The 10,990-nt window shown below is 40.5% G+C and overlaps 1 protein-coding gene across 3 annotated transcripts in view; it reads right to left on the bottom strand.

The window, feature by feature from the left end:
* Window positions 1–1,278: 1,278 nt before the first annotated feature.
* Window positions 1,279–10,990, bottom strand: part of SEL1L2 (SEL1L2 adaptor subunit of ERAD E3 ubiquitin ligase) — a 57,948-nt gene continuing 48,236 nt past the window's right edge. The window contains exons 15-17 of one of the 3 annotated variants that reach the window (XM_036892195.2): window positions 9,859–10,031; window positions 2,067–2,195; window positions 1,279–1,927 (exon numbers count right to left, since the gene is read on the bottom strand). In XM_036892195.2, the coding sequence (XP_036748090.2) occupies window positions 1,808–1,927; window positions 2,067–2,195; window positions 9,859–10,031 (422 nt within the window). In that variant the 3' untranslated portion in view covers window positions 1,279–1,807. Of the gene's footprint in view, window positions 1,931–2,066; window positions 2,196–9,858; window positions 10,032–10,990 lie in introns of all 3 variants that reach the window. The other 2 variants (XM_036892194.2, XM_036892196.2) reach the window with 2 other exon arrangements.

Below are 10,990 nucleotides of genomic sequence, written 5' to 3'. Positions count from 1 at the left end.
GCCTTTGCTCACATTTACTGGGAACAATTAGCTGGAACTGGAAGCTTAGGAGCTCATTCTACCCATGTTCTACTCTACATAGCAAGCCACAGTCTTCCTTTATTGCTGCCTGAAGCAATTTTCACAAGCTTTACCTCTTAGGAGCTCATCTTTCATGCAGGCAGGCTTTCAGCCAGGACTCTTGTTTTGCCTTCCACACTCCCCTGTGTGTTTTTTTTCACATCTCTGATGTGCTCACACTGCAGACACTTGTGAGAGAGAATTCTCGGCCCCCTGTCCATTAGGCCCTCACCTGAGACTTGGGATGCCTGCTCCTTCCTTGCACGTTTGTAAATCAGGCTTTTCAATTCCTTTAGGACTGGAACTCTCTCATAAGTCAGGGATTTTGTCCAGGAAATTCTAAACGCTCGGACCTCAAACAGGCCTGGATTGGCCAACTCGGGGGCTGATACTTGTGCAATGTTTATAAAGCATGAAGTTAAGGCTTATTTAAATCTCATAATTCTCCAGTAAGGTAGGAATTAATCCCATTTTATGGAGGAAGAACTGAGGTTTGGAGAAATTATGCACAAAATCATAGAGCTACTAAGGGACAGAGCTGAACCTCAAGTCCAGGTTGATTCCAAATTCAGTGATTTTCCATTTCATTCTACATTCTGATTATGATCAACATTGTTCACTTAACTCTTTTCCTGTCCCTAGTTGGATTTTCAAGGAGGCAAGAATGATCTTTCCCTGCGAAAACACCCAGCATTTTGGCTGGAGAACTAACTGCACACTGAAACCATACAGATCATCAACTCAGCTATCCCCAAATTCCACCCAATAAGCTGTGAGCTTTTAAAGAGTATTTAAAGTTACCATTTATGGAGTTCATTCTAGATGCCAGGCCCTGTGGTGGTCCCTTGACATATGCTGTCCCATTAATCCTCATGCCAGCTCTCTAAGATCTCTTAGAGCTTCCCACTTGGCACGGCAGGAAACTGAAGCTCAGAGAGGTGGACCAGCATGGGGCTCCTGCACTCTCCTTGCCCCCCACTGCCCCCCCATCCCAGCTTTGTCTATCAGGGGAGACAGCACTGAACCTTTGGCTTCTGTCCCAGGAGGTTGGTTCCTTTCCCCTCTGGGTACTCCAAAGGAAACTCCCCAGGTAGAACAGTGTTCCATTCCAGTGAGGGATGGAAGAGAGGGTACCAGCCTGGACAGGCCCAAATGGTGGTATTCACTGCATTACTGCTAAGGGCGCTTTGATAGGCCCCTCAGCAAGGGTCTGAGTCAGTCCCCAGCACAGAACACCACAGAAACTCATCAGAGCTACAGGCTACAGTGCCATTCACAGGCAAGATGCGGTCTATTTGTAATTCCCACAAGATGAAGGTCTATATGTAATTTTTGTGTTTATCAGATTCTGAGGGATCTTTGTCCTTTCCATCCCCAAACTCCCCCTTCCTCCACCACAGTATGTCTGTAGGAGGCAAGAACCCATTTTGTCCTCTCAAAATGGGAGAGGTTTAGACAATGTGAAAATGGGTGCTGTTTACTCCTAACTCAGGACTAGATCACCTGACAAGTTTGTAAGGAAATCTTGGGTGACCCACCTCCAGCAGCCCCCAAATGGTCACCTCAACTAAGCAAGAGGTCTGAAATGGTTTCTCAGAGGACAGGTCCCCAGCTTTGTCCGTTTTCCATTATAGCCGTGTGAGAAATCTGCAGCAGACTCTTACATTTGATGAGGAAATTCTTTATTTAGTGAGGACAACCTGAAGTGAGCTGTTTCCCAGGAGCAGGTTTTCCCATGATCCAGACACTACCCATAGCGATTTCTGAGCAAGAAGGTCAGCACAGCAACAATTAGGCCAATCATAAATAAATCCCAGTGTAGTCCAAGGCTGTTGTCCAATTTTATCCATTTCCATTTCATTGTGAACTGCTGGCAAGAGACATTCTGTCAAAAAAAGATCCAAGCCTCCCACTCCATTTAGAACCATCATCTCCTTCCATCCTACCACCCAAGAGTTGCTTACTAGAGTTTTCAGAGATTCAGGACCTATATGAGACAAGCTTACATTAAAAAACAGGATATCTTGGAGTAAATGCACAGTTTCCAGTTTCATGAGGGCAAAGAACACAGGTACGTGAGCATCTGGACTTGTTTGAGCAGCCATATGGTACAATCTCCTGGCCAAATGGATGTCCTAGAAATAGAAGAACAACCCGTATTCATTAGGTGTAGATTCTTTAGGGGTAATTAAGTGGAAGCCATTGTTTGAAATATTGATATTTATCTTTGGTAGATAGAATGCCCCTCCCCCCTTAATCTTTGGACCTGTGAATATGTTATGTTAACACAGCAAAGAGGGCTTTGCAAATGTAGTTGAATTTACAGACTTTGAGAGAGGGAGATCATTCTGGATTCCTGGGCAGTCTCTATATAACCACATGAGCCCTTAAATAGAGTTTCCTCAGGGCTGAGGGCAGAAGAGGAAGTCAGAGAGATATATCAAAAGTCAGAGATCCTAGGTATGGAAAGGGCTCAACTTGCGATCACTGGAGGGGCCACGTGAAAAGAGTAAGGAATTTGAACAGCCAACAAGGAAATGGGGCCCTCAGTTCTATAAGGACCAGAAACTGAATTTGGCCAACCACCTTTCTTTTCCAAAGCAAGGAACCCAGTCTTAATTTGAGCCTGTGAAACCCTATATAGAGGACCAGTGAAGCTCACCCAGATTTCTGACCTACAGAAACTGTGAGATAATAAATGTGAATTGTGGTAAGACACTAAAATTGCAGTAATTTGTTAGAGCAGCCATAGAAAACTAACACAATCTCTTTCCTGGATGCTGCTGGACCATACTTAGGTATAATTCCAGTTAAAGAACAGGAGAACTAACACAACACTAACAGACACTAACAGTACAGCTCCTGAAACAAATAACAATACAGATAGTAACAAGAATTTAAAATTCCTAGTTTTCTTCATGGGTCATATCAAACATGATAGAAGTTACAGAATTTACGTATTCATTTGTCTGTCTCCAGGTCCTCAAAGACAAGGACTTGGATGATGTGTTCACCTCTCAACCCCCAGTGTTTAATGAAGTACAGAGTACATACAGGTCTTTGATAATGAATAAATAAACTATTCTGGTCCTCAGGTGGAATCTGATTACTCAAATGGCATACTATATTTTGAGGGACTTTTTTTCCCATTAAGTTATGCCATGGCAGATAAAATATATATATTTTAATTTTACCTACTCATGGCTTGTTTTTATTTGTTTGCTTTATTTTTACTGTTCTCCTAAAGAGTAACAAAAGGCTAAGTACTGTTGCTTTTAAAGATTGAAGTGCCCTGAGTCAGTCCCAGAATTGAATTTTGCTTGGGTGCCTGTGGATTATTTTCAAAAGAACGTGAAGACAGATTTTTCACAAACTGTGGCCATCCAGTATCCCTTTGTCTTTCCTCTCCATCTCCCAGACTTCCATGACACAGAGCTCAATAGTGACGCCTTCAGGCCCTTTCTAAACCCATTTCTTGGGTGGCATCCTCTCTCAGATGTGTTTTACTTGTCGTTTCTTAAATTTTTCCAAAGCTTTGTGGTCTGGTAAGTTGATTTGTTGGAGAAAGAGGAATGTTCTTGCTTAAGATACTTAAAATTCAGGAGACTGTTCTGCACAAATCCTCCTGGCAACGGCGAAAATGGATGTTGTAAAAACTAATTTGTGTCTCTAATTCCAACAAATTCAGTGGGTGTTCACCCAAAAGCACCCTGCAGATTATAATGGCTGTCTCACCCCCACACGTGAAAGGCATATTGACTTGAATAGGATGTTCAGGGAAAGGCGGCCTTTGTCAATATCTCAGGCATTTATTCTTATTTGAGGCAGGCAATAGTTATTAATTTCTTTCTTGAGGCATAAATATCACAATTCAGTCGCTTAGTTTATAATAAAAAATAGCACGAAGCACCATTAAAATGGAATGAGCTCTTTCTTTGCCCAGGAGGCCTCACTATTTGCTGTGGGGGTGGGGTGGGGTAGGACCGTCTTTACAGTTCCCAGAGAAAGAAATTCCTGAACCCATCTGGCTAATTAGCACAACCCATATAAAAGACATTTTATTAGTAGGCTGTAGAAAAGACTCCTGTTCTTTGATACTATTTAGTAAAAACTTCAAATCATTCAAATAAAAAATTCCTCTCAATAAATAGCATTTTGATGGCCAGGGTCCATTAAATAAACCCATTGCAGACCTATTCCACTTACATTTAACTCTTTTCTGGTACATTTGAGCTTATTTTGCCTTAAATTCGGTGATTTAGCAGATTATATAAACCTATCTACAAATTCTTCTTAAAATGTTTTAACTAAAATGTTAGGTGTGCCAAAGTGCTGTCCAGTTTTCACATGTTCAAAATAGCTTCTTAAAATTCAAAGATACAGAATTCTCCACCAACAAAATATCTGGTTTATGAAAATTGTTCAATTACATTATGCTGGAGTTTTTCTGCTGGAAATCTTTGGGTATTATCAAAAATTTATTATACTAAGACAGAGGTAATTTTTTGAATAATTTATTGTTTTCTTACCACATATATATATATATATATATACTCTATGTTAATTAGAAGAAACTGAAAATATAGAACTGAAAAAAAAAAAGCCATTCACCTACAATGTCACTGTACAGAGATAAGTAATGATAACATATTATATACATCCTCAAGAATTCCAGCACTTTTCCATATATTCACATATACAGACTTTCAACTTAGGGATTTTCTATTTTGCATAGTATTTTGTCTTTTGCTTTCTTAACCTAACAATATATTTCAAATAAAATGCCATGTTCTAAGATATTCCTTTAGTCTATAATATTTTTATTTTTAATGGTTGCATAGTGTTTCATAATAATAGCTAATAGTTAATAATACTTTTATCACATTCCAGTCACCACTGTCATTTATTTAAGGCTCATGACAATTCTATAGATCAATATATGATCTATAGATGATATTATTAATTCCATCTTAAAGATGAAGAAATTGAGGCAAACACACCCAGAGGCTAAGTCACTTAACCCAATTTCATGTGGCTTGTGAATGGCAGAGCTGAGATTCAAATCCAGATAGTCTGCTTCTAGCCTGTTCACTTAACCACAAGCCATAAAATACATAATAGAATAGTATGCCACCACACAATAGTTTACATAACCTGTCTCCTGTTTTGGAGCATTTTGGTTGTATATAGGGGCCTTTTTTTCTGTAATAAATAAAGCTATACACACAAATTGTTTTTTCCCATTTCTGGTTATTGTATTAGGTAATAGACATTAATTTCAAAAAAGGTTATGACCAATTCTAAGAGATGTATATTCTGTCCTGTCATATTTTTGCGAGAGCCATTTTAAATATCTAACTAATGTGTCTTTTTCCAGAGAATAATTCTATTCTTGTGTTTAAAGCTTCAGCTCTAACACTCCACAGGGGTCAGACCAGACAAAAGAGGAATAAAAATGCTTTGTGCCATAATTGCTTTTATTTCTGAGAGGTCTACTTATAATTTATTCAGTGGATGTGGTGTTGTTTTCTCTGTAGGATCTAAAATATGTGTTATCTAGTAGGTCTATATATATATATTTGAAGCTCATCTCCAAAAGATAATTCCCCCCCACCACCTTTTGTCTTAATTTATGGTAGATTTCCCAGTCATTATCTTAAAATAGACATCCTTCCTTTTACTTAAAAATATTATGTTTCTTATATCTTACAAAAACATTTTAGAACAGCACTGGTCACTACTCATTCCTACACCTGAATTAGTTGTTCCCTCTTGAACATGTTTATAGTACTTGACTTGTGAGAGGATGTTCAGGCTTTTACTGTAGCTCTGGGCATGCCTCTTCTATAATAGACTGTGAGCCCTTTGAAGACTTTCTCATTGCCTGTATCCCCAGCACCAAGCACAGTGCTTCCTGACATAAAGCAAGCACTTGATAAATATTTGAGTGAATAAATAAAGGAAGAAAAGCATAGGTACCATGGTGGTTTAGAAGCAGATATCTTTTAAATCTGGGGGTTCATTGGAAGGTTCATAAAGGAGGTGATACTGGAGCTATTCTTTTAAAAATAATTGGTTTTCAATGGCAAAACTGTGGGAGAAGATAATTCCAGCACATGGGGTGATATGACCAAAGGTCAGGAGGATTTAGTTCAAGGCCTTTGGTGGGGAAGGAAAAGTAGCCTATAAGATATATTGGGAAATAGGGGCATATAAAGCCATTATTATCAAGATGGTTAGTTTAAGGAGAGTTTTGAATGCCAGGGTAAGAAGTCTGGACTTCAATAGGCAATAGAAAGTCTGTAAGATTCTTTTATTTTTGTGTTTGCTTGCTTGTATTTGTGTGTGTGTGTGTGTGTGCATGTTATAGGGAAATAAAAGGGGGGAGCAAAAGTACAGAGTTATACTTTATCAGGAATAATCTGGTAGTGTTTTGTTAGATGAATTATGTATTAACTAAGATAATGCTAGCATCTGTAGCAAGTAAGCTCCCAAATTTCAATGGCTTAACACTCAGCACTTAACATTAGACACTCCAGTGTGAGTGTTCCTGGTTGGTGATGCGTTTCCTTCACAGGGTAATTGAGGGACTCAAGCTCCTTCTCCCACATGGTTCTGCCATTCCCAGAGTCCCTGTGTTTTCTATAATAAGCCAATGAAAGGGGAAAGAGGCTAAGGAGAAGCTCCATCTACTTCTTAGCTACCGTAGTCCAGAAACGACACTTTTCACTTTTACTTTCACGTGAGAACTAAAAGGTGAGAACTGTCACATGGACGCAAGGGGAGCTGGGAAATGTGGCCTCCACTAGGAGACATCCCAGAAGGAAGTCCTCCCTGTGGGTTGGGATCACAAATCTTTCGTGGACAGAGCTTTCTCTGCCACATATTTAAAGGAAGGACACTAGAATGGAAGACCCTTGAGAAGCCTTTACAATAAGCCTATGTGAGTAGAAATTCTGGCCTGACCCAGGATACAGACAGGAGTTGGGCAGGAAGAATGGACATTCAGGTTAAATTTCTGGAGTATTTCTGAATCCGTATAAGTTGAGAGTTTCAGGACAGCCTGTGAGCCAGAGAGCTTGCATTTCTAAATCAGTTTGGCTCCTCTCCTGATTTCTTCCCAGGTGGTATTCTGTGTTCTCCACCATTGGGCCGTCAGTCCTGGCCCATGCTTTAAGTCAAAGAGGCCACTGAGCTTAATCCAAAGTTGGAAATTCTCAGTGAAGCTATTAGGGTAACTCACCTAAAGACGGATGAGAACAACAATGACCCATATTTTTATACTGGTCTACCAACAGTGGATTTATACCTACTTCCTTCTCCCAGAGGGCTTAAATACAGAGCCTACAAAAACTTTTGGAGTCTTAGAGAAATCCTGGTAATGATATTACACTCGTCTCTCCTTCTGGTTTGCATGAGGATGAACCACTAAAGAGGACTGGGAAGTACTTCGCTGGAGAAGGACTTAATTACTCTGTGACTTAGTACTGCGAAAGCTTGTTCGCCTAATTGCTTTGATTTCATTAACCATCACTAGAACAAGCCTTCAGCTTTTAATTATCAGCTTATTCATTTTAAGAATCAGAAAAGGTGGTATCTCCTTGTTAATTTGACTATGAGTTAGCAAGATTAATAAACTTGGCTCTTGGGTACTCGGATATTATTTTTCTAATTGCTAACAAAAGAAATTAATAAAGACAAAGAGCAATGGGCTCTCATTAACTAAATCTACAATTCTCATGTCCAGATCTGAGATTAAGTGCAGACCCTTTTCTTTTTACATTTAGAGACTTTCTGTAGGAAAAAAATTAACCTGTGACTGTGAAAGACTGATCAAAATGCACTACCCATGATATAATAGGAACCATGCCAGGAAAGGACAGAAATGTAACCAGAGAGAAATATCAAAGTTTTTTCTAAATGTATGAAATGTATGTCTCAACACCTGCTATTTGACTCTGTGAAGAAAGTGCCTAGGAAAGAGATCAGTGGGGACTCCTAGGAGGGAAGCCAAATCTGCCGACACAGGGGGCCAGCTGGGTGCCAGAAAGCAAAGTGTCCTCTCTTGCACAGATGTCCCCATGTCCTGAGAGGATGCCCTTTCCTGCCCTGCAGGGGCTCATGGCGAAATGGCATCATTGTGGTGAGGATGAGGCTGGTGATCTTTGAATCAAGGGAAGCAGGGGGAGGGTGGCAGGAGAGCTAATTGGAATTTAGCTCATAGGGTGGGATCATGTTCACCCTTTACAATGCGCCTCTCAACATCCCTGTTATGTTTTTCATGGGGAATGATAAACAAAAGCTTTAATCTTATTGAAACCTTACTTAGCAAGTCACTCAAGTTCTCTTGTGATCTAAATAACAGTCATTCCATACACTGACTACAAAGCCCTTTCATGAAGGCTTGCTCATTTTATCCTCAAAGCATGGAGCAGGGCAGGTATGATTGTCCTATTTTATAGACATGGCTGACAGTTGGAGAGGAGCGGGGTGTGGCTAAATGGCATCCAAAGAATCATCTAGTTTAGCTATTCAATACACTACCATTCCACTCCCACCCTTGATTTTATAAACACAGGGAGCTGCACCTGCTAGAAAGGAGGGAAACAGCCTGGATCTGGACTTGACGTTCTTTCCACTGCTTAGGGTGCCACAGCTGATGAAAAGTAGTCAGTCAAAAGGCAGGCCACAGGGGAGCACAGAGAGGCAGGGATCTCTACCTCTGGATTGTCAGTTCCCAAATAAATGCTTGGCTTCAGTGTGTACCACTAGCAGCTATCAGATAGGAAATTCCCCTCCAATAATTCTCAATTACTAACACTACCAGTAAAAAGAAGAGAGCATAGGAGAACTAATATCCCCCTCATTATTTGGCTTTCAAAATGCAGCCAGGAATATAAACACTGAAATGAAATACATGCGTAAGCACTAAGAATGACTCAATGCAGAGCCCATTCTTTCCCCACAAATCATGGGGTCAGACAGACTTGCATTCAAATTCTGACTCCATCACTGATGAACTCTGCAAAGTTGGCCATGTGACTTAATCTCTCCACACTGGGATTTCCTGATGCATGCCCTGAGGACAATGATAGGGCTTATCTTGGGCAGTTATCTTGTGGCTTAAATGACACAGTACCCATTACACACCAATGCCTTTCTATTATCATTACTGATGCTAAGATATCTTTCTCCCCCTGTCAGAGTCCAATGTCATCTGCCTTTATTACACTTACTGAGAGATCTACTCAATACCTCCTTGTAGTGTTAGCCTTTTTCTCAATAGATAGGCCTCATCTCCTCAAGTCAAGTGTTGTCTTTGAAGGATGGAGATCCATTTTCTTGGGCCTCTCTAGAGTGCTCAGCATGGCCATGTGCATAGTGGGTGTTGTAGAAGACCTGGATTAATCCAACTCAGACCTCATTTCCACTTTCTCCATGTTACTGAGAGTTTGAGAGTCAATGAAAATCTTAATGGAAACAGGCCTGGAGGCAGAAGGGAGTTGGGGGAATCAGAGCCCACTAGTATTGCTGGGAAAGTAGCATGAACTTTATGAAGCAAATTAGCCTAGACCAGATTTATTCTTCTCACTAGTGTGTGTCCTTGGGCATAAATGTAGAAAATAATTTATACCTCCTGTGTAAGGGTAACATGTGTTGGCATGGGGGAATGGTGTAGCACATGGTAAGTCTTTTCTTTCCTTCCTCTTTACTGATGACATCAATGAAATTCAGAGCATTTACAAATTTTCCCACACTGCTGCCATTAGTAATTTGGATTATTAGCAACACACTTACCTTTGTGATCCCTAACCCATGCTCGTACATGTACGCCAGGTTGAACATGGCTTGTGCACTCTGATACTTGGAAGCTGCGATGCTGTAATGAGCGGCTGCTGTTTGATAGTCCTTCCTAGTCCCGTAGCCATAGTAATGGTAATCTCCAAGTTTTACTCTAGCAAATGCATTGCCTGATGAAAATATTAGAAAGAGAAGAACTGACATGGTTCATGTATAGTTCCTAGTACCTCAACCTAATGATATATATCTAGAAAAGAAAAAAAGAACACTCAGAATCGCAGAATCAGGATGAGATATAATTTATGTAGTATAAAATATAATACTCAATGCTAGCTGCCTTCTTTGCAGGATAACCCCCATGGGATAGTACACATGATCTCAAAGAATAAGAATTGTGAATTTTATCTTTAAAATTCATTTTTTGGAGGTAGGTCAGCTCTTGGGGAACTGGATCCCACTCTTCCTGTTCTCAGACTTCACTCCTGAAGCTTTATTCACCTGGTTCAGTTTCTCCCTCTTCCTTAGATCAGTCCTGTTTAGTCACTCAAATGCACTTTGGTATCTTCTATGAACAAAAATAAACCCTTTCTTTATCCCGTGGTGTCTCCCCATTCCTCTGTTCCCTTTATGTGCAGCCTTTTCAAAAGTGTGTTCTACACTCCTGGTCTCCAGACCTTCACCTCCCATGTACATTTCCACCCACCCCAGTCTGGTGTCTACCTCTTCCTCGTGAGAAGGCTACTGTCAAGGTGCCTGATAACCTCTGTGCAGCCAGATCCATTGGCCATTTCCTTGTGCTCATGTCCCTGGACCTATCTGCCCCAGCACCTTCCTCTCCTGACGTCAGTGACTTTGCATTCTCTGGATTTCCCTCCTGCCTTATAGGTCTCTCCTTTTCAAACTCTTGCCTGACTCGTCCTCTACCCAGCTTCTCAATGTCAGAATATCAAGAGCTTATTATTTGACTCCTTTTTTCCATTTTTCTCTCCTTTCTTTTCTCTTCTCTCCTTTTGCCTTCTCTCTCCACCACTCCCTTCTATCTCAACTCTTTTTCTAGGTGATCTCATCTAGTTCCATGGCCATCTATGTTTACTATTCCTGAGTTTATATCTGTAAACTTACCTCTCCC

This window comes from Manis pentadactyla, chromosome 5, assembly GCF_030020395.1.
Source record: "Manis pentadactyla isolate mManPen7 chromosome 5, mManPen7.hap1, whole genome shotgun sequence".
Taxonomy (NCBI): Eukaryota; Metazoa; Chordata; class Mammalia; order Pholidota; family Manidae; genus Manis; species Manis pentadactyla.
The sequence above is the reverse complement of the archived record's forward strand: the minus strand, read 5'-3'. Positions and strand labels throughout refer to the sequence as shown.